We start from the raw sequence: 22645 nt of genomic DNA, 5'->3' as shown, positions 1-22645 counted from the left end.
AAGTAACCGTGGGAACCCACAGGAAGAATGGACTCCGCCAGCTCGGTGGTGGTGGAGGTGACAGCCAGGGAAGCTTCTGGAATTGGAAGCTTTACCTTGAATCTTGAAGGCTAAAAAGGAAGGCCCCGTGCAGGGAAGGAGAGTCATGGTGGGAAGAGGCAGCAGCACCGAGTAGGGGCCTGGAGGCCTGGGACCCGTGGGAAGTGTGAGGGTCTGCAAATACTCTGACGTGACCAAAGCCCAGGGTGGGTGAAGGGGGACGGGTGGTGAGTAGGAGCAGAAGCATGGGCGGCGGGTGGCGGGGGGGGCGCTCTGTCGGCGGAACAAGGAGGCTGGACTTCCTCTTGGGGTCATGAGGAGCCACTGGGAGCCGATAAGTAAGTAGTGACGTGTCCAAAGTAGAGTTGCAGATAAAGCCCCGGTGCCGGCAGAGGATGGCTTGGCAGAGGACGTGGCTCAGTGGCAAGATGGCGGCTGGAGCCGATGTAAGTGGGGCAAGAGGTGAGGGGCTCCAGGAAGCACCGGCAGGACTCGGGGAAGGACCTGGCTTTGAGGAAGCGATAGAGGGGGAGGGGACGACGACTGCCCGATGCCGGCTGGGTGCTGGTGCCCTCACAGAGACCAGGCACACGGAAGGAGGAGGAGGAGGAACGGGGATACTTCGCTCCCACTGAACCTGGGGTCGCCCGCGTGGAGTAACTGGGAAGCACCCAGATATACAAGTGTCCCACGGACACCGATGTGGGAGTCAGCGGCCCAGGGACGGAGTCACCGGGAGCAGGAATGTAGACTGACACAGGGCTGGCAGTAACATACAGCCACGGAGGAGAAAGGAACGTCCCCGGGGTTGACAAGAGCACGCTCGGAGCACCAGGAGGCACAAGCGGCCTCACGGAAAGCAAGAAAGGCAAAGACGTCAAGGGCACCCGGAGAGGGTAGTCGCGTCAGGTCCCTCTCAGACCACCGGGCCGTGTCACAGGTGTTAAGTTAACCAGGCCACCAAACGCTGTAGAGCTCCAGGCCTGGTGCTGCCACGTGGCCGGGGTGGGTTCCCAGGGCCCCAGGGCTAGAGACTCAGGTGGCTGAGGGAGGAGGCCGGCCCAAGAGGAAGGTGGCCTTCCCACGGAGGCCCAGAACCAAGGCAGAGGACTGAAGTTGTGGGCTGGCAGCGGGTCGATCCCATGGCCTGCGGTCTGCACGGAGGGCACATCAGCTGCTGTGCGGCTGCCTCTTTGCTCCCGGGCCGGGGCCCAACACCTGTCATTCCCTGTAACGCGGGGGTGCATATGCCCTCATGCCATACTTCTGCCCAGGCCAGGGATTCGATGGGGGTGTTCCCTAAGAACAAACTCCACGTGCAGCATCTAGCCCAGGGCCTCCTAGGTCTGCGCTCTCTTAAGTGTCCGTGCATCGAGTGAATCAGCCATCAGAGGCATTACCTCTAGGCTTTGAAACGACGAAGCTCCCTTTATGGCTCTCGGCCCCGTGGAAGCCGCGTACCCTGCCACCGCCCCCTCCGGAGGAGCCGAGCCTTGGGACAAAGGCTCTGCCTCGAGCTGGGAGCGAGGCTGATGTCCCTTCTTTCAGCCCTGGAGTCGAGTTTGGAGGAGGGACCGGGGCCCTCCGTGCCACCGGGCCCTGAGTAGCTGCGCGGCCTGGAGCGTGCTGTAAGGCTTTCTGGGAGTCAGGGGGCAGCAGAGGCCCAGTGTTGGCGGATGCGGGACAGAGGCGGGTGGCCCGCCAGCTCCTCTCGGCCAGGTGGCAGAGAGGGTGGAGAGAGACACCCCCTCTCTTGGGAGAGCCCGAATTCTAGAAGGGGGCTTCTGGCCGCTTCTTCCCCTCTGGCCTGCGCCGCTTACCCTTGCCCGCAGGCTCAATGGTGACCTTCTCGCTGCTGTTGCCCCGGCCGGCAGAGGTGACGGCGGCCACCCACAGCAGGTACTGTTGCCCACGGTTTAGGTGGGCGATCCGGTAGAAGAGCTGCTCTGGACTCGTCTCATACTCGCTCGGAGCCTGCGGGACAGGGGCAGAGAAGTGTAAAACCCAGCCTCCTGGGCCTCCAGCCTCCAACCCCAACCTTCCTCGGGGGACCTGGGCTCAGAGTAGGGGGGTGGGCCAGTCAGGGGGGTGGGGAGAGGAGGCAGGATCCTGCCTCGTTCGCCCTTTGTGGTTTGGGAGCAACAGTGAGCAGAGTCTGCACCGGGCTTGGCCCTGGGGGCTCGTGGGCCTTCTCTGGCGTGGTGCTGGGCCAGCCTCAGTTTACCTCTTTGGCCGACCCAGACCCTGGCAAGTGTGGCTGCAGGTCAGGGGATGTGAGTGTTTCGGGTGAGTGATGGAGGGAGTCCGGAGAAGGGAGAATGGAGGAGGGAGGATCCCAGGAAGACCCCGGGGAAAGGGAGTCTCTGGGAAGAAACTAAATTACCGCATTTGCCTTATTAGGGCTGTAGACGGGCGCCCCCAGCCCGAGCCGGCTCCGCACCACCTCCCCGCCCCGCCGTCTAATTACCACTCCTTCATTCTGCGGGAGCAAACCGTCTGGGGGAAGAAGGGGTGGGAGACGGAACCCGGAAAGCTTCACGGGACAACACTTTATTAATGATTATTAGTGGTATAGATCACCGTATATATTTGTAGGTTGTATACATCTATAAATTTTTTTTTAACCAAATGACACTTTTGACAAGTTGCCAACAAAACAATATCGGATCCCAGTGGTTTTACCAGTTGCTTTGATGAAAAGATTATGTTGCCTTGGAAACCAGAGGCTCAGATATTGAAATGAATTTGAGAAGGAGCTTTTGATAAGCGCTAGTTTGCAGACCTCCTGTCAGCCCCTTCCCTGGTCCAGGCGGGATGGGGCTGACTTTCATTTTATTTTTTGGTCAGCCGCGGGGAAGGGAAAGGAGGGCAGCACTGGGGCCTCTTTGAAATCAGGGCAGAAGTCTAGGGAGGGGGGAGCAGCCCCCGGAACAGATGGGGGGCCCTGAGGCCAGAGGGAGCTAATTAGTTATCTCTGCAGTCACGGGATCGTGCACACACATGCTCACATGCACGCTCACACGCACACGGACACGTGGACGCATTCATCCACATGCTGAGGGACAGACCTGCAGATAGAGATGGGGTCACAGAGGGACATTCTCTGTGCCCCACGGGAGGACTGAGGGGCCCGATGACTTATGGCAGGAGAAACCATCCTTTTTGGCCCCAGGCCATCTGCAGGGAGATGTTAGGAAGGAGGCACAGGCGTCTCCTCAATACGCATAGAGCTCCCTGGCAGAGTCTCCCTCTTGCCTCCCTAATGGAGATTTGGCCTTGAACCAGGGGGGTCCCTGCTGCAGACAGGTGCAAAGCCACCTTCAGCCCTGGTACTTGGGAAGTCTTTGCAGGCCATGGCACCCAGGGGACCGTGCGGGTACCTGTAGTTCCTGTCTGTGCACGAAGTGGGTGGTGTACTGGCTCCAACACCCGCCTGCCCTTCTTACCAAGTGTGAGTCTCACAGCTCATACACCTTTCTCTCTCAAGGCTCCCGGGGCCTCGGTTTCCTATTCTGTGAACTAAGAAAGCGATACTGCTCTGCCTACCCCGTGTGGTTACAGAGAGGCACAAATAGGCGAGGGCTGGGCGAGTCCTTTGTAAACTGGGACGCGTTCTTCTCCCGGCTCACTCTTCCGTGAGGATTGAGGTGTGCATGTGCACGTGTGGAGAAAAGTCGAATGTGCGTGCTTGTGTGTCAGTGTGTACGTGAGCGTACGTTTGTGTCTACACAGGAAAGGTTTGGCTTCCCTTTGAAGGTGTTAGCTTCGAATCCAGATCCCGGGGTCTTCCTTTGAACCTGGGCTCCCCAAGAATCTCCTGAAATCGCTTTTAAAAACACATCACTGGGAGTGCCTGGGTGGCTCAGTCGGTTAAGCGTCCGACTTCAGCTCAGGTCATGATCTCGCGGTTCATGAGTTCAAGCCCCGCGTCGGGCTCTGTGCTGACAGCTCAGAGCCTGGAGCCTGTTTCCGATTCTGTGTCTCCCTCTCTCTGACCCTCCCCGGTTCATGCTCTGTCTCTCTCTGTCTCAAAAATAAATAAACGTTTAAAAAATAAATAAAAAATAAAAACACATCACTATACTCCCAAATAAAGTCCCAGTGGATCAAAAGTTAAAAAGAAAAAGGTAAAACTGTGAACATATTTGTCTTTCTAATCATAAAAATAAACGCAAAAATCACAAATGACAGTGATTCATAAATTTGAATTATATGAAAACAAAACCTACGGCACACCAAAAATTGTGTCAAAAGGCAAGCAATGAGCTGGCAAATAATTGCAGCCAATACGATTTTTAAAAAGGCTATTATCCTTCTATGTAAAGAGCACTCACAAATCAATGAGAAAAAACCATGAACCACCCAAATAAAAAATGGATAAAGGACATGAATTGACAATTTTACCCAAAGATGAAAAAAAAACCAGTCAATAAACATATAACAATAATCAACCTAACTAGTAATGAAAGGAATATACCTAAAACAGGACCCCTTTTTTCCAATCCAACTGGCAAAAATGAAACATAATATTTTGGATTAGCATGGGGGTAAGAAACAAATATGGACTTATTTTGCTGGTGGAAGCATAAATTGGTTCCAACTTTCTGAGGGGTAATTCACAAACACGTATGCACATTTTAAGAATATCCATATTCTTGGGGCGCCTGGGTGGCTCAGTCGGTTAAGCGTCCGACTTCGGCTCAGGTCATGATCTCACGTTCCGTGAGTTCGAGCCCCACGTCGGCTCTGTGCTGACAGCTCAGAGCCTGGAGCCTGTTTCAGATTCTGTGTCTCCCTCTCTCTGACCCTCCCCCGTTCATGCTCTGTCTCTCTCTGTCTCAAAAATAAATAAACGTTAAAAAAAAAGAATATCCATATTCTTTATGACTCAGGAATTACCATAGAAATTTACCTAAGAAAATGATAAAACATGTGCATAAAGACTTATCTGAAGAATGTTCAATGACATGTTATTTACAATGTTGAACATTTGAAAATAGATGAAAGAATAATGAGGGCACTAGTTAAATAGATTATATACCTATGGGCATTCAAGGTCATGTTTGAAAAGAGTATGTGATGGTGTGGGAAAGTGCCTAGATATATTACATGGAAAACACAGATTATATAACATTATGTAAAAATTCATTTTAATTTTTTATTAACCCCCCCCCCCCCCATAATATACGTACAGATCAAAGGCTGGAAGGCTATCTACCAAAACACTGCCAGCGTTTATCTTCAGGGAATGAGTACAAGTAATTTCTACTCTCCTGTCTATTCTTTTATGTATTTACAGAATTTTGTACAATAAAATTGCATCATTTTGAGAATCAGAGAAAAACAACAAGTGTATGAACACGTTTGGTACAATTTCTAACGGGACTCCCTGCAGTTCTGGCTGCCCCCAAGGGCATAACTTGCGGGAGCCCACGCCAGATGCGGTTCCCGTCTATTCTCAGGGTTCCACACTCTAGTACGTGTGCATACATTAGACTCACGTGCATTGCCTCTAACCTCACACTCACACCCGTGGTTTTGCCCTGTCACATGTACACGCCTGTGTCCTCACCCCCAGCGCTCACTCCTAGGTCTCTTTCATAAGCGAATTTGTAGTGCAGTTGTTTGGAATTTGGAGTATATTTGTGCAGAGCGGTAACCTCACACATCACACATCACACAATGTGGTGGTCAGGTGTCTGGGTCCCTCGCTGAGGGCAGTTCCTCCTCTATAAGGTGGCTGAACTGAATGAAGTTCTCATCGCACAGGCCCCCTGGCCCCTGTGTGCCACTGTCAGATAGGAACCGTCCCCAGGAGAGAGGAGCTTCCTATGTGCTTGTGCTCAGGACATGAAGAGAAGCGGGGAGGGCCCCAGGGTCTCCAGCAGGGCACGGGACCCAGGAGCTCCGTTCTGGGGGCTCGTGAAGCCTGAGTTAATGAGGAGGCAGCACTCATTTGAAAGGCTTCATTGTCGGAGGAGGAAATGACCGCACAAAACCAAGCTGGAGAATGACTACCCTCTCCCATCAATTCATGAAGGGAAACTTGCCCAATGTCTAAGGCTTTACAATTGCCAGGCTGCTCGTAATCCATTCATCAAACATGCATTTAGTGACAATGATGTTCCAGGCACAGTGTTTGGCAGCTGGGGGACCCAGAGATGAAAAGATGCTGCCCTTGTCCTCACAGGGCCCCACGGACCAGCACAGGAGACAGAGAAGTGAGCAGCTAATTGCCATCAAATGCATTCACTATATGACAGAGGATAAAGACCATGCCACGGCAGGGGTCAGCAGTGGCAGAGGCGTGGGCTGGGAAAAGGCACAACGGGCATCCAGAATGGTGATAAGCTTAGGATGTGTGTGGGGGTGGGGGAACAGAGGGAGAAGGGAAGGAGGGGCAGACAGCACGGCTAAAACATCGATTGGAAAGTTGGCACAGACACCCAACAATGGCAGTGCATTCTCAATGTCCAGACCCCAGGGCCCCGCATTTCCTCTCCTGGGAACACACCCGACAGTACACACGTGTATGGGTGTGCACAGCAGTGCCGCAAGGAACAGCTCCAAACTGGAACCTACCCAAATGCCTATCAATGGGTAGTGAAATGGATGAAACAATTCTATACACGCACCCAGCGGAAACCTATACAGAAGTGAGAGTGAATGATCTATAACCACACCCAACAGTGTGGAGGAAATTCACAAGTTCAAAATAATGTTGAGTAAAAGAAGCCAGATTAATGGTATGAACTTCACTTATATAATGGACATAAACAGGCAACACTAATCTGAAGTCAGCATGGTCGTCACCCTGGCAGGGGAAGGGTGGTGACCGGGAGGGGCACAAGGAGGTCCTCTGGGGTGTCCTGATGTCGTGTTCCCTGCTCTGGGTGCTGCTTGCCCAATGTGCTAGGAAATGTCATGGAGCCGTACGCCCACGATATGTGCACTTTTCTGCATATGGGCTGGTGGCCGTGAGGATGGAGGGGAGGACGCAGAGTCACTAAAAAGCCCACATTTCTGGGCTTCTCCTCTGGCAAAAGAACTCTGGCCTCACTGGTACGGAGCTGGGCCACCAACTGCTCAGAGGGTAACTCAGAAAGACCACAGGAGAGCAGAGCGGAGCTAGAGATGCTTCCTGGCTGCCAGGAGCTCATCCGCAGATGCTCAGGCTGCTGTCCCATCCCAAGCTGCTGGCGGAGGGGGAAGCTGGCCACCTCCTGCTCCTTGCTGCCTGCCTGAGATGTCCTGAGCACATCTCCCGGCTACTACTCCCGCACACCCCTGGTGCGCCCCGCCCCCTCCCCACTAGACTGGACACCCCTTGAGGGCAGGTGCACCTGCTCAAGTAACTAGAACGGCTGTGCTCCAGAGTAGCCTCCCAGCAGAACTCAGTGCTGGAGAGGCTGGAGATCGGGAAAGGTAGAGGGAAGGATGCATACTATGGATAGGCATAGTCTATGGATATGCATATCCATAGTACTGCACTGTACTCCCAGCTTTGGGCAGATATTGAAGTCTGAGTCCTCTCCCCAGCAGTGAGGCCCAGCCCTGGCCCAGAGAGAGATGCCCTTGCCTTCCTTCTACTGTCTGCCATTTTCCTCCTCCCTCCAGTGGGCTTCAGGCTAAGGAGGCTGCTCAGGGCAGAGCTCCAGCAGCCCTCGGAGGCCAGACCATTCACGCTGGAGCGTGATTCATTTCCAGAGGCCATGGACCAGGCAGGCCCCAGTCACCAGCTCTGGGGCCTGATAGAACCTTCCTTGGTCAGCCAGACCAGAAGACCAGAAGAGCCCAGGCCTTGGTCTCCCTTTCACATCTGCTTGGTGGTGACCGCCTGACTCAAAGAAGCCTCCAGGGGTTGTGACCACTTTGCAGCCCCTGGATTGGAGGGCTGACCCAAGATGGGCACCAGGTAAGGCTTCAGCTGCTCTTGGGTGACCAGTGCCCATTCTTATCCATGAATTTAGGTAGAAACATGGACATAAGCAGCCCCCAGGTTTCACCCGGAAGCCAGCTGGTCTTCAGGGTACTTTTCCCTTTCTCCTGTCCCTCTCATCATTGGGCACTGGGCCCACTTACCGGCTGGCCGGACCCAGGGCTGGAGCAGAAGATGGTGTACTTGCGGATCACCCCATTGGGCTTGGCTGGGGGGAGCCAAGAGACAACCACACTGCTGGCGGACGAAGGGACAGCTTTGATGCCTGCAGGGGGACCTGGAACTAAGTAGGGAGAAGGCCAGGTCAGTTTGGAGAAGGGAGGAGGTTAACCTTTGGGAAAGAATAACATGGTGGGGAGAGTGAGGCAGATCAATCTGGGAGAGCTTCCTGGAGGAGGCATCCTTGAGCCATGGTTTAAAGGGGGGAGGTTCTAGCATGGCAAACAGGTAAGGAGAAAGGTGATCATTTGGGGCTTGTAACAAAGTTTCCAAGATGAAGGCATTGGGAAGGGCCAGCTTCAAAACTGGCCAGAACCAAGGACTTAGGACACTCAAGAGAGAAACAGAACCCATGGGGATTTCACATTGATCCCTAGGAACTTAACCTGCTTCCTCTCCCAACGTTCAACTACTAGCTTGTATACAGACCAAACATATATACTGGTCACTTTGCTCTTTGGCCTGTGAGCTCCTTGAGGCTGGGGGCTCCATGGACTCACAGAGTGGACTGTGTCCTGAGGGTCAGGGGCTGGTGTCAGCCAAATGGGTGACAGGGTTTCCTGCCATGTGCCCAGGGCACTGCCCCTGGGATGCTGTTTAGGCCCTTTCTGTTTTTAGGAGGGCAAGTCTACTTGAGAATTGGCCGGGATATTCATCCTAAGGGGATACCAATTCATATGTATTCTGCCCTCCCACTGTCCCCATCTCTGGTCCTGCCTGGCCCAGCTGGGTCCCAGGGTTCTGCTTGGGAGACTGGAAGCTTCCTGTTTTCAGCTCCCCTTCATCTGTCCCTTGAATTGCTGTGCACTTGTCTTCCCTCCTGGGAGCTTTATATGATCCTTTGAGGACAGTGATGGCATCCTACTCAACTCATTTTGCCTCCCTGAGTCTCAGTTTCCCCATATAGATGATGGACATAATAACAACCACATTAAAGGTTTGTAGAGACAGTTAGTACTAATTAAAATAAAGCACCTGGCACAGTGCCTGCCACATAGAAGACAATAAACGGTGACAATAATCAGTTTTGCTCTAGCATCTACTGTGATTTTTAAAAAAATCTAGTAAGTGGTCAACAATTCTAGGCTAAATAAAATGATGATCCATCATGGCCATCCATCCAGGGGCCTGAGCCCTCCCTCACAGCTACGGCCCTGATATCCTGCTTCTGCTAGTGTCTCTGTATGCTGTGGAGTGCAGGGGGCCATGGGTGGCCACTGGGGCTGGCCGGTGTGCTAACTCAGGTTCAGATCTTTTCCGTCCTTGCTCACTTCTTTTCTCAGCAGTAATCGAGAGGGGTATGTTGATATCTCCCCCACGACTGTGTATTTGTCTATTTTTGTAGTCCTGTCGGTCTTTGCTTTTCTATATTTTGAGATTATGTTATTGGGTTCACTACAAATTCGAAACTGTTGTATTTGACTAGTAAATTGGGTCTTTTATCCTAACAGAGTGTCTTTCTGTATCTCTAATGATGCCTTTAATCCTTTCACATTGAACCTTTCTCTACCTTTATGTCTTAGGTGTCTCCTGTGAACAGCACATAGTTGGGTTTGTTTCATTGCTGGATGAGTCTGACAGTCTTTATCCTTTAATTGAATAATTTAGTTGATTTATCGTTAATGCAATCACTTATATGTTTGGGTTTAAATACCTCAGCTTACTAAATACTTTTATTTTCTTTCCTGCTTTTTTCTTTTTTTTGAATCGAGTCTTTTAAAAAATATTTTATTCCCCCTCTTTATTAGATTGGTTATTAGACAGCCTTTTAGGGGTTACTCAACGTGAATCTTTACCAAAGCCTAACAACATTAATTGGCACCTTTTTTTCCCTCTCAGACAATGCAAGAGACTTCAAACTTCTTACCCAATTTCTATGCCTTTGTTGTATATTTTAGCCACACACACACACACACACACACACAGATATTAGACCCTCCCCAAGATGATATCACTGTCATCATCATTTTACACAGTCAGTATTAATGGAGATTTACTCATACATTCACCATTTACTCGTTCTTTGCTTCTTGCGTCATGGAACTCATAGCTGGGATCATTTTCCTTCTAGCTAAGGAATAATACCCTTTACTATTTCTCTAGAGCAAGTATGTTGGTGATACATTTTCTCAGTTTTTGTCTGAAAACGTCTTTATTTCATTTTAATCTTGGAGAGTATTTTGGCTCGGCATAAAATCACAGGTTGACAACTATTTTCCTTACACACTTTATACCTCTGCATTGTTTTCTGACTTCCACGGCTTCCACTGTTTCTTGTCTTGTTTTTATTATTCCATTGTTTCTGATAAAGCAGCGGTTAATCTAATTGTTGGTCCTGTGAAGATAACTGGTCTTTTTCGCTTCGGTTGCTTTTAGGAATTTTCCCTTTGCGTTTCCTGTATTGCAATGAGCCTAGGTGCGGACTTCCTTAAGTTATTGCTTGTGGAGTCTGCAGAGTGCTTTTGGCTTTGGGGATGATGTCTTTCATCAACTCTGAAAAGTTTTCAGGCATTTTATCTTCTGCCCCTTTCCCTTTCTCCTCTTCTTCGGGACTTCTTCTCACATCCTCTGTGCACTGGATATTCAGAATGTGGTCCAGTTGTCAGCAGAAGCGTCACCTGGGAGCATGTTAGAAATGCAAAATCTCAGGTTCCGCCCTAGACCCTACCGAATCAGAATATGAATTTTAATATGACCCCAAAGGGATTGGTATGCACAGTCAAGTTTGAAAATCATTGCTCTATCTCTGACTTGTTCTTTTGTTTTCCATTCGTTTGTCTTTCTAAGCTGCTTTTGGGTCTTCTGATCTGCCTTCCAGTCTATTAGTTATCTCTCCAGCTGTGTCTCATTTGTTATTAAATCTATCTACCGAGTCCTTAATTTCAGGTTAATAGTTACTCTGGTTTCTAGATTTTCCATTCGATAGTCTCCAGTTCTCTTAAAATTTCAATCTTGTTAAGAATAACTATTTGAGGGGCGCCTGGGTGGCGCAGTCGGTTAAGCGTCCGACTTCAGCCAGGTCACGATCTCGCGGTCTGTGAGTTCGAGCCCTGCGTCAGGCTCTGGGCTGATGGCTCGGAGCCTGGAGCCTGTTTCCGATTCTGTGTCTCCCTCTCTCTCTGCCCTTCCCCCGTTCATGCTCTGTCTCTCTCTGTCCCAAAAATAAATTAAAAAAAAGTTGAAAAAAAAAAAAAAAGAATAACTATTTGAAAGTTCATATTTGCTAAAACCTGTGTTTGGACTCCTTGTGGGTCTGTTTCTTTTATCTGTTTCTTTTTTTTCCTGCTTTTGTTCACGTTGTTCCTCATAGTTTTTTACTGGGTGCCAGACACATCATTTGCAAAATTGTTTGTAGAAATAGTTTGAGGCCTCAGATGATGTAATCTTCCTAAAGGGAGAATTTGTGTTTGCTTCTGACAGGGACCTGCAATCTGGGGTTACCTTACTCTAACTTCCAGGACTGAGATGATTTGAAGCTGGGCTGTGTACTTCTGGTGCACCTTTAATCCTACAGTGCTGCCCTCATGGTCTCAACTCAAAGTGAGAGGGACCCGCCTGCCCCAACAGGCCCTTGACTCCAATCCACGGCTTTCTAGTGCTGCTCCGATTCTCAGCCACTGCGTCCAGATTCGGCAAATGTCCCCCACGGGGAGCGCGGTTCCAAATGCCAGGCTCACCTCCTGGGCCTCCACTCTCCCTTGGATCCTGGCCCAGTAATTCTGCACTCTCCTGCCAGCTCTCTGATGCCTTCAAGCAGGTGTTTTAAAAAATATTTTATCCGGATTTCCTAGTGTTCTCAGCAAGAAGGAGAGTGGGTTTGAGTCACGTAGTCCACCGTTACTGGAAGTGTAAAGCCTCTGACACGTCTCTCTGAGCTTGTCTCCACCTCTCCCTCCACCTTCCCCTCCTGCCTCCCTAGCACACACCTTCTGCTTCTCTGCCTAGATGCCCACAGGTTCTAACAGGCTTCTCTGAGGCCAGTCCTCATCCCTGCCCCCACCCCCAGCCCCTTCCTGCCATCTGTCGTCCACGCTTCTGTGAGGGTTACCTTCCTGCAACACAGGTCCAGTCAAGCCTCCTCTTTGGCTAAATATCTTTAAAATGGTTTAAAAGCCAGCTCAGCCTTCACTCTGATTTGGTATCCCCAGGGGAGTTGGGGTGTCAGCAAGAGGCTTTGTTGCTCATGAACAGCAAAGTCCAGTCAAGTCAGCCTGAGACCAAGTTATAGACTGGGGGATTCGGACGTAAGAAATGAGCTTGGGGGCGCCTGGGTGGCTCAGTCGGTTAAGCGTCCAACTTCAGCTCAGGTCACGATCTCATGGTCCATGAGTTCGAGCCCCGTGTCGGGCTCTGTGCTGACAGCTCAGAGCCTGGAGCCTGCTTCGGATTCTGTGCCTCCCTCTCTCTCTGCCCCTCCCCTGTTCATGCTCTGTCTCTTCCTATATTAAAAAATATTAAAAAAAAAAAAAAAAAAAAGAAATGAGCTTGAATTTATTTGACTTTGTTTTCATTTTATCTTTTAATTTATTTTTGGTTTTCTCTACCTTTCCTGCTCATTTTTTCCTTGGAAACATGCAAAATCCTGAGCTGGCGGTGGGGTGGGGAGGGGAGCAGGCAGGGGGAGGTAGGTAGGGAGTCACAGTGTCTTTGGCTATTCGTCCAAGCTCCCATGGCAGAGCTGGAGCCAGAATGCGGGCCTGTCTGCTTCCCAAGTCAGCCGGAAAGAGCTGTAATAACTGCCATTGACACAATGGGAGAACCTGGAGGAGGTGGGGCCGGGCTTGTCTGCCCGCCCATCGGCTGTCGTTCTTTCCTGATCCTTGGGGACCCATGCCCCTCCGTCCCTCAGAGAAAGCCGTCCCCATCACCTCCACCAGGGGATTCACCATACTCGGGGGAAGTCAGCCGCGGTCATTCCATTCCCCTTTCAGTGACTGGCTTCGCAAGACGCATGTTGCCCCAGGGTGGCCAATGGGATAAATCTGTTGAGGAGGGGTTTCTGGGCCGGTTTTTATTCACTCCCCGAGAGAGGCAGGCCCATAGGAGGAGGCCACTTCTCCGACTCTGAACTCGGTCTTGTCTGCCGTGATGCCGGGAGCCGAGGGAGGAACAGGTGACGTGCCGAGGACGGGGGCCCACGGAGTGAACCAACCCTGTGGAGCTGCCTCCTCAAGACCTCTTGTTACGTGTGATAATAAATCCCCTTACTGCTGAAACCTTTTTTTTTTTTTCCTTTAACTTGTATTACTCACAGCCCAAAGCTTCCTGTCTCCTACAGAATAGAGGATATGGAGGCAAGAAGGTCTTCATTTGCCTCCGAGGAGCTGAGTGACATTCAGCAAGTTGCTTTAGCTCCCTATGCCTCACTTTTCTCACCTCTAAAATGGACATAATACGTACCTCACAGGGCTACTGGCAAGGCTCAGCCATGCTTATGACCACATGTGGTACACATGTCAAGTGTGGCCGCTGTTCTGACGAGACCTCATCTGACAGGGGATTCCTTCTGGCCCGGGGGCCTCCCTCTGGGGGGCACTGAGCCTCTCCGGGGTGCCTGGGTCCTCCCAAAGCAGTCACTTCACTGCCAGCACCTTGGCAGCCATTAGACACCTGCTGTTTGCTAGCACTGCACGTTTTAGAAAGGATTTTGCAGTTAACGTGCTTCTTGGGACAACCCAAAGAGGCATCACTGTCCCCATTTTATCACGAGGAAACTGAGGTTCAGAAAGGTTAAGTGACTTGCCGATAACTGGCAGGGCTGGGACCCTTCTTCTGCCGCGCTCACGGGAGCCCCTCTGCTCTGCGGAGCCTCACGGTAGGGCCCCATTCCCTGCCCGCGATCATCCCTGTGAGCCTCTGCAGGCAGCTCTAAATCGAAAGGCTGAAAGCTCCTCGGAACTTTGGGTTCCCCTGTGGGGAATCCCTTACCTTTGTGAAACATGTGGAGGTGCTTATGGCTCAGACCTTGCGTCAGAATAGGCTGCAAGAAGTCTGGGGGCCCCAGTGGTTCCTCTCTGGAGGCTGGGAAGGTGCCCGTGTGTGTGGTGCAGAGGCTCTGGAAGGGGCCGGGCTCTGAGCACAGTCCCCTTTTGGTCTCCACATAAGAGCAGGTGGCTCTGCCTGGAGCCGTCCCAGGAAACCTTGATGGGGGGATTAATGGCAGGAAAAGTAGGGCAGGCAGGTTGGTCAATATTTAATTGCTCAGAGCTTACAGCGTGGAGGGGGCCGATCTGAGAGAAGGGCAGGGCTTAGGGAGAGTGGGGAGTTGGATTAAACTGCTCTGTTCCCCGAGTGCTGGGCTGCCCTGGGAAGCTCTCTACCATCAGACCCAGCCTGAGACCCTCCTCTCAACAACTCTCACCCTCCAGGGCCTTCTGCCAAGTGGCACAGGGGGAGCCCAGACTGTGGGAACTTTGAGAAAATGGAGGCAGTGAGGGTAGGAAGCCATGACGGCAATGTTGGCTAGTTTAAGCGCCCATTGGTGCCAGCCCCTCTTCACAGAAACTCTTTTAAAATATAGCACCTGCCTCAGAAGGTTTAAGAATCAGCTAAGTGATGGGGCGCCCGGGTGGCTCAGTCGGTTGAGCGTCCGACTTCGGCTCAGGTCGTGATCTCACAGGTTGTGAGGTCGAGTCCGCTTCCAGCTCTGTGCTGACAGCTCAGAGCCCGGAGCCTGCTTCGGACTCTGTGCCTCCCTCTCTCTGCCTATCCCCCACTCGCACTCTCTCAAAAATAAGTAAACATTAAAAAAAAAAAAAAGTGACGGTGTTGGGATGACGTGAGGAAGGGAGCAGAGGCTGGCAGCAGGAGCCCAGAGCTGCTCGTGGGCACACACAGCACCTGCTGGGCACGCTCCATATGAAGGAGGCCCCCTGGCAGTTCTGGGGCCTGGCTGGGAGTGTGGCCCTTCTCCCACCCTGTTCTCTGCTGGGTTCTCCACTCCCCCACCTCCTTACTTTGTCATTCTGCCCTTGAGCTTTGGCTCCTTATTTTCCTCCATTTCTGCCCCAGGGTGGAGGGCCTGGAGATCACAGCTCCAAATGGAGGCACATCCCATTCTCGCCCTGAGAGCCTCCCCAGCATGCCAGAGTCCAGGGCCTGGACCACTCTGGGGCCTCTGCCACGCCCCTAACCTGAGATGTGTGCAGTGACGATCCTCTCCCCCTCCTCCCCCAACCCCAACCATCCGTATCCAGAAGAAACCAGGCAGAATCTTGCCACCAAAAGGATGCCCTTGGGGAGGGGGTGGGAAGAGAGGCTTTACCTGGCCTCCGACCTCGGGCTGCAAGGGGAGCTAAGGGAGTGGGGAGTCCCGGAGCATCTCACTGCCGCCTGCGGTAAGCTGTGTTCTCCTAAAGCGGGGCCCCAGCATGCTCAAAGCCACCCTGCAATGACTTACGGGGACAGGAGACAGGACAGTGCCCTGCTCTCACCCTTCCCCTTGGGCAGTGCTCAGCAACGGGTCCGGGGTGGGCGGGGAGAGAGCCTGGCCGGTGGCCCGAGGCCGGGCTGGGCGCAGTGGAGGGGACTCACCATCCTCCTTGGTCTGGATATAGAGCACGCTGCTGCGCACGCCGTCCCCGGCTTGGGTGTAGGCCAGCACCTGCACGCTGTAGTTGGTGAACTTCTCCATGCCCCGCAGCTCCACCCGCTCCCGCGTCGTCGTGATGTTCTGCATCTCGCCCCACTCTGCCCGAGACAAGCAGCGTCGGGGCGCGGCCAGGCCGGCCGGGCCTGGGGCCCCTGCCGCAGCCCCTCGGCCAGCCTGGGCTCCGGTCGGGCCAGCTCCACTGGGCTCAGACCTCGACTCCACAGTAGTGGCGACCGGGGGGACCGCCGCCTTCAGGCGCCCGGGGGCAGGTCTGGGGCACTGCTCCCAGGCCGTGTGTCTCCGCAAGCGGCCCAACTGGGGCGAGCGGCATATGCCCGGCCTCAGCCCCAGCTGACCTCGTACCAAACTGAGCTTAATGCTCTCCCTTTCCATCTGAGCACCTTTCCCCTCCTCCCCTTCCCCTCTCCATGTGAGGGATGCCAAGGATCTCCTGGAAGGGAGCCTAGGCCAGGTGGGATGGTCACAGCCATTCCTCTTTGCTGTCCCAGGGCCTCCTTCGGCTCTCAGGTCAGTAGGCAGTGTGTTACCCTGGGATGACGGGGGACAGGCTGAGGCTGCCTCCTCTGTGTCTGACTGCTCCTGGGCCAGCACCCTGAACGCTCAGTGGTGTCTGTGAGCGGCTAAGCCCCTTCCTTTCTCCCCACCGCGGGGGACACCTTTCTCCCCACCGCTGGGGACACCCTCCCCAGGAAGCACCCACACGGAGAACCCGGGCGAGGCTGGTAGAGGGGACAGCCCCCGCCAGGAAGGGCTGGGACTTCTTCCGGCTCAGTGAGGACCCGTCATCTGACTCTGCCAAGGAACTTGCTATAGACGGAAGACAAGTTTAGGGAGAAGGTCCCACGGGAAGACCAGGGTCTTAGAAGGAGGAAAAGAGACAGGCTCCTGAGCTGACAGCCATCCACTGGGACCACCGGGCTTTCCAAAAGACGGGCCCAGACGCACTGGCTGAGGATGGGCTTCGTAGGAGACAGGTGCCTGCAACCCACCCCAGCATCTCACCGGGGACCCGGTGCAGGCAAAGAGCCCGAAGCAGGGAGCCTGGCCAGGGGAGGGCAACAGTCTGCCCGGGGCCAGGGGCATGAGAACACCGCGCCCAGCCTGAGGCAACTCCAGGTGAGTGCAGGGGGAACCTCAGAAGCCTGAACGGTGGGACCTTTCTTTTTAGGAAATCAGAAACCAGGGTAGTCCTGTCCAGGACCGGAGCCAGAGAAAGACCCTAAAAGAGGACAGTATGGCCAACAACCCAGGTGACTTCAGGGGAGATTACAGGCTTAGAAAAGAGGAAGCAAGGGGCCCCTGGGTGGCTCAGTCGGTTAAGCGTCCGACTTCGGCTCAGGTCATGATCTCACAGTTTGTGGGTTTGAGCCCTGCGTCAGGCTCTGTGCTAACAGCTCGGAGCCTGGAGCCTGCTTTGGAATCTGTCTCCTCCTCTCTCTGCCCCTCCCAGGTTCGTGCTCTGTCTCTGTCTCTCAATAATAAATAAATGTTAAAAAAATTAGAAAAAAAGAAAAAAGAAAAGAGGAAGCACGCTCTGGAAAGCCAGGGACCACCCCTTATGCGGCACAGCAGAAATGCATGAGGCTGTCTCCCAACACGTGAACTGAGGACACTGCCAGAGATCTAGCTCCTGAGCTCCAGGTCTCTGTGCTTTTAGAGGAGATGACAGAGATAGAGGCAAGAAGGACACTTCCTGTTGGCAGTGTATCCGGGCACAGCAGCATCCAGGTGGGGAAGGGGAAGGCAGGTGCCCTGGAGAAATGACCATGAGCTGGAGTCTCAGGTCCTCCTGGGGAGAAGGGAGGGCCCCGGGGCTGGAGGCAGAAGGTTCAGGATCCAGGGAGGTAAACTCACGGGGGCCCTTATGGCCCCCAATAGAACATTTCCATAGTTGGGGATGCTGGGTCTCTGCCTCGCACAGCTGCAGACTTCCCTATCACTGCAGGGTTCCCGTGACACCAGTGGGCGGGGACTTGGTGTGTTTGTGAGGCTACACACGACTGTTTGGACCCGCGCATCCCAGGGCGGGGAAGGCACACACAGGGTTGGTTGCTGTCCCTCTTCCATTCCTACCCCGGCTTCACTGCATGCGCTTCCCCACCTTTCTCCGGGTCCCAAGCGGCTCATCTGCGCAGACCGCTTGCCCCACGGCCTGGCCAAGGGGTGCCCCCTTCCCCCAGGTCCTGGTAGCCCCGCTTCCTCCTCTTGTCCCCTCCGGCCTAGGTGGTGAGGACTATTCCTCGGTGCCCCGCCCTCCTTCCACAGCCCTCTGCAAGCAGCGCCTTCATGAAACTCTTCAACTGCCCCACTCGCGGGTACCTCCTGCTCCCTGCCCGGACCCTGACCGAACATCCACATGTTACATTAGAAGCACACGTGCACCATCACAGCTCCAGTCATTTCCAGACACACTGCCGTCCAGGAGCAGCTGGCGTCCCTCCCCCCACCACAGGGGTGACCCACCCTGGTCTCTGGCTCTGGCTGGGGTAGCACGTGCAGCAGAGGGAGCTGCGCCTCCGCCGGCCATCCCATGGGAAGATGCTCAGCTCCAAGCGTGGACACAGACCCTGCACCTCTCACCCCGAGACCCGGCTTTCACTCCTGGCAGACTCACCCCCATCCACGTAGAGGGACCAGAAGATGACACGATAGCCTTTGAGGACGCCATTGAGAGTGCTGCGTGGGGGCTCCGACCAGGAGATGACCGCCACATCTGAGGTGATGGACAGGGCCCGGACGTTCTCGGGGGGCTGGCTGGGCACTGTACGGGCCGGGGAGAGAAACAAAGGGCCCCGTCAGGAGGTACAGCCCGACATCCGTGCCCCCCGCCAGAGGAACATGGAAGGAGCTCCTGACAACGAGTGAGGAGAGTCTGGGCTGTGTGGCTGGGAAGTGAAGCAAGTGTCCTCTTCTGGGTAAACAGAGGTCCTCACAGTCTCGGCGCCTTGGCCTTCCGGTGGCCCGTTCCCCGTTCCGGGTAAATGCCGGGGGCAGAAGGTGATGAACTCTGGGCATGAGCCCATGGGGATTCACCAGTGGGCACCAAAGCCCAGGGTGGATGCTACAGAGCCTGGAAGATCTCCACGCCAGCCCTGGGTCTTATCCGATGGCTGCTGGCCCTGCTGTGTCATCTGACCAGGTGGTCTGAGCCCAGCCTGGCTCTCGGGCCCCTTGCGTCCTTAATGCCAAGCTGAAGGGAAGGAAAAGAAGGAAGCGGTCCCCTCACCCTGGTGAAGAGGAGAAGGGGAGCCATAGACACCTTTAGGACTTCTGGGACCATTACACCTTTGTCCCTTGTCCCTGTAACATGAATATATCAAAATCTCCGGGATGACGAGAAAGCACTTTCTGAGGCCAATGTAGGTGCCCTGCCTCTAACCTTCCCCATTGGAAAGCCATCTTTGAGCCTAACCCAAGTCCTATCCCCCTCCCTCAGGGGTTTGCCCCGGTGCAGGCCACTTTTTCTGAGATGGCAGACGGCAGGGATGCCAGGTTCTAGGAGCCACCTTGGCTGGGGAGAACTTTGGTGGCCCTTCCTGCTGGCTTCCGAATTGCGGGGGCCAAAGGGAAAGGCCATGTGTGCTTTGCTCTGAGAGGGAGGAAGGAGGCACAGGCTGGATGGAAGGTAATTAGATCCCATTGCCCCACAAGAGGCAACTCTAATTTTTATGATCATTTAAATGATAATACATCATCGTAACGATCCTCTTTGAGAATGATTATTGTTTCATATTACTTAGGTGTAAAAATATAAGCACCATGTAATTAGGGACCCAGTGTAATAAACTAATACAGATCGCCCGTTCGAACAAAATGAAGGTAATATAATTATGGAAAAGACACTACTGCTAAAGCAGGGGCCCTTGAATACCCCAGGAGGAGTGCTAATATTGCCAGGAAACGATCGGGATCTGACAGGCTAACGAGGGCCTTAATTAAGTATGAAAAAGTGCTGGGCAACTGCTGCTGGAAACTTTCTTCCCTCTCCTCCTTTGTTTTGAAAATGACTCTATGGCCCACGCTGATCTCGCCCTCCCGGAAATTCTGCGCCCCCCACCCCCACCCCAGAGCAGGGAGGCGGTGACCCGATGAAGGCCAGAGGCGGGCCTGGCCCTGGAGGACAGGAAGCTCAGTGCATGGCGGGGCATGTCCTTGTGGGCTCAGGGCAGCTGTTCCCCTGGACGCGCCTTCCCCGGGGCATCCTGCATCCACGTCACTTGGTCCCGTATCCCGCCTCGCTCCCAAGCGAGAGTATAACAACGGGGCGCAGATAGAGTACGGGATTCAGGGTCTGACCTGGATTTTGATTCGGGCTCCGTTCGTTACGACATAGGTGATTCTGGACAGGCTACTTAGCTTGCGTGAACGTTGGCTCCTTGTGTGGGTAAGGCCCTAGGGGTCAGTGCTACGGTTCTCATAGGTGTTCCCGTGCCGGCAGCACCAGCATCATCTGGGAATGTACTCGAAATGCAAAACTGATTCAACCTGCTAAAGCAGAGGCTCTGTGGGAGAGGGCCCAGCAACCTGCTTACAGCCCTCCAGCAGATTCTGATATACGCTCAGGTTTGAGAACCACCGGGTTAGAGCACCACTTGGGACTAGTACTGCTCGTGTGAAGAGGTAGCTGGGTGGTCCTCCTCCACCCAGCCAGGTCTGTGGTCAGCATCACGGAGGGGAGGTGCTGGGGTGGGGGTGAGGCATGGAGCCAGTGTGGAATGGGGGAGCTGGCTGCCTTGTGGTCCTCCCCACCACCACCCAGGCTTCTCTGTGCCTCTCTGCTTTCTACGTGCCTTTCCCTCTTTTTGCATTCTCCCCTTCCCCAGGAGCTCAGTGCTCCACCCCGAAGCCCAGATTGTGCCCCAAAGCCACTGAATGAGAATCCTGGAAGATGAAGCCTGGGCACCATTATTTTGAAAGCTCCCCAGATAATTCCAATCTGGAGCTAACGTTAAGGACCACTGGTACACGCTAATCTGCTTTCAGGTGTTTCCGACCTGACGCGTCCTCCCTCCCAAGGGTGTCTACATTTTCAGAGAAGGTGAAGTAGGTAGAAGGCGTTGCCTAACCTAAAGGAATGACTTTCTAACAGTGGAATGTTGGGTATTCCGATGGCATTACGCCCTGTGGACAGTTAGTCCCTTCCCTCTGCTGGGGCTTAGGGTCAGACTTAGCGCAGGTTTTGGTCTCAGACTCTGGTTTGGGGTTGAGGGACGTCAAGCTGGAAGCCGAGGAGAACACCCTGCTTCTTTGATCTGCCCTTCGGGAGGCTGCAGGCATCAAGGGCCATGTGTCCTCTTTCGACCTGGCACAGGCTCAGGTACCAGCGGGCCCTCCTCTGTGCTCGGAGAGCGGGCACGTTCCTGTTTTCTCCTAACCCTGTTCCCCTGAAAACCGGGCCCTGTATTTACTCAAGAGTCCTCTCTAGTCCTCAAAGAATCATGTTTTAAACAGTGGCCTCTAAATCGCCTGCCACATGGATCTTGGACTCTCTTAACCCCAGTCTCATCTCAGGTCCCTGAAACAGTTAGTGGACAGGTTCTAGAACTACAAAGGTAACTTGGTTTCTGCCCTTTGTCCAACCTGCAGGTTATAAGGGAAGAAAAACAGGAGCAGGATGTAGAGGAAAGGGCCTGGAGAGAGAGACAAGCGAGGGCCAGAATGAGGGAGAAACATGGATGGAGAGTCAGATGGGTGGCAGGTGCTAGGGAGGCAGAGTGTCGACAAGCAGTGGATAGAGCGCTGGCCGTTGGATTGAGGACCTGGGGGGCTCCGTGGACCAGCATCTCTAGAGGAGCCAGTGGGCGAGAGGAGACGGAGGGATCCAGGGAGCCTGTGTGCCTCACAAGACCCTGATGGGGACCAGGAGCTGTGGAAGGGCCCTGAGTCCTCCCTGGCAGCCTGCCTCTGCACCCCTACCCTCTGCTGGTGCCCTCACCATCCTCCAGCGTGGTGGCATTGATCTCGCTGGACGAGGGCCCTGTGCCAGCCCGATTGAAGGCTTGGACCACCACCCCGTACTGGGCAAACTTCTTGAGGTTGTCCAGGGTGTAGACCTCGCTGTCCCCGGTGGCCTTCATCTCCACGATGCTATACTGCCCATTGCTGCCAGGGCTGTTCTCTCTGTAGCCGATCTGGTAGCCCCGTATGACGCCATTCTGCAGCTCCTTCTTGGGTGCCTGTGAGCACGGTAGGGGAGGGGAGACAAAGACACAATGGTGCTCTGAGATGCTGCTCTTAAAGCCAAAGTCAGATCATGTCACTCCTCTGTTCCCAACCATTCAAAGGCTCCTGTCTCACTTGAAGTGAAAGCCAAAGTTCTTACAATGACTATATGACCCTATATGATCTGACCCCCATTACCACTTGGGCCCATCTCCTCTTCCCCATGCTCCCTAGGCTCCAGCACTGGTCTCTTGCTGTTTACACTGGGCCCATGTCTGTTGAAGGGGAACGCTTTTGCCTTGGATACCCCCACAGCTTGCCTCTTCGGCCCTGTGGCATCCTTGCTGAAATACCTGTCTTTTTTTTTAATTTTTTTTAACGTTTATTTATTTTTGAGACAGAGAGAGACAGAGCATGAACAGGGGAGGGTCAGAGAGAGAGGGAGACACAGAATCTGAAACAGGCTCCAGGCTCTGAGCTGTCAGCACAGAGCCCGACGTGGGGCTCAGGCTCACGAACCGTGAGATCGTGACCTGAGCTGAAGTTGGATGCTTAACTGACTGAGCCACCCAGCTGTCCCTCCTCACGCTCTTTCTGTAAGATTGCTCCCTGCCCTCTGTTCAGTATTCCTTACATTTCTTCCTGGCCCCCATTACCTCTTGAACCCATCTTTT

At 53.6% G+C, this 22645-nt stretch overlaps 1 protein-coding gene across 1 annotated transcript in view; it reads right to left on the bottom strand.

The window, feature by feature from the left end:
* LOC125929689 (Down syndrome cell adhesion molecule-like protein 1) overlaps positions 1-22645 on the bottom strand; it is a 99297-nt gene that overhangs the window by 11984 nt on the left and 64668 nt on the right. The window contains exons 14-18 of the mRNA XM_049641106.1: positions 21745-21985; positions 18424-18570; positions 15731-15886; positions 8122-8261; positions 1860-2013 (exon numbers count right to left, since the gene is read on the bottom strand). Coding sequence (XP_049497063.1) covers positions 1860-2013; positions 8122-8261; positions 15731-15886; positions 18424-18570; positions 21745-21985 — 838 coding nt within the window. The remainder of the gene's footprint in view (positions 1-1859; positions 2014-8121; positions 8262-15730; positions 15887-18423; positions 18571-21744; positions 21986-22645) is intronic.

The sequence above is a fragment of the Panthera uncia genome, chromosome D1, assembly GCF_023721935.1.
Source record: "Panthera uncia isolate 11264 chromosome D1, Puncia_PCG_1.0, whole genome shotgun sequence".
Classification (NCBI taxonomy): domain Eukaryota; kingdom Metazoa; phylum Chordata; class Mammalia; order Carnivora; family Felidae; genus Panthera; species Panthera uncia.
This window is presented reverse-complemented; position numbering and strand designations above follow the sequence as displayed.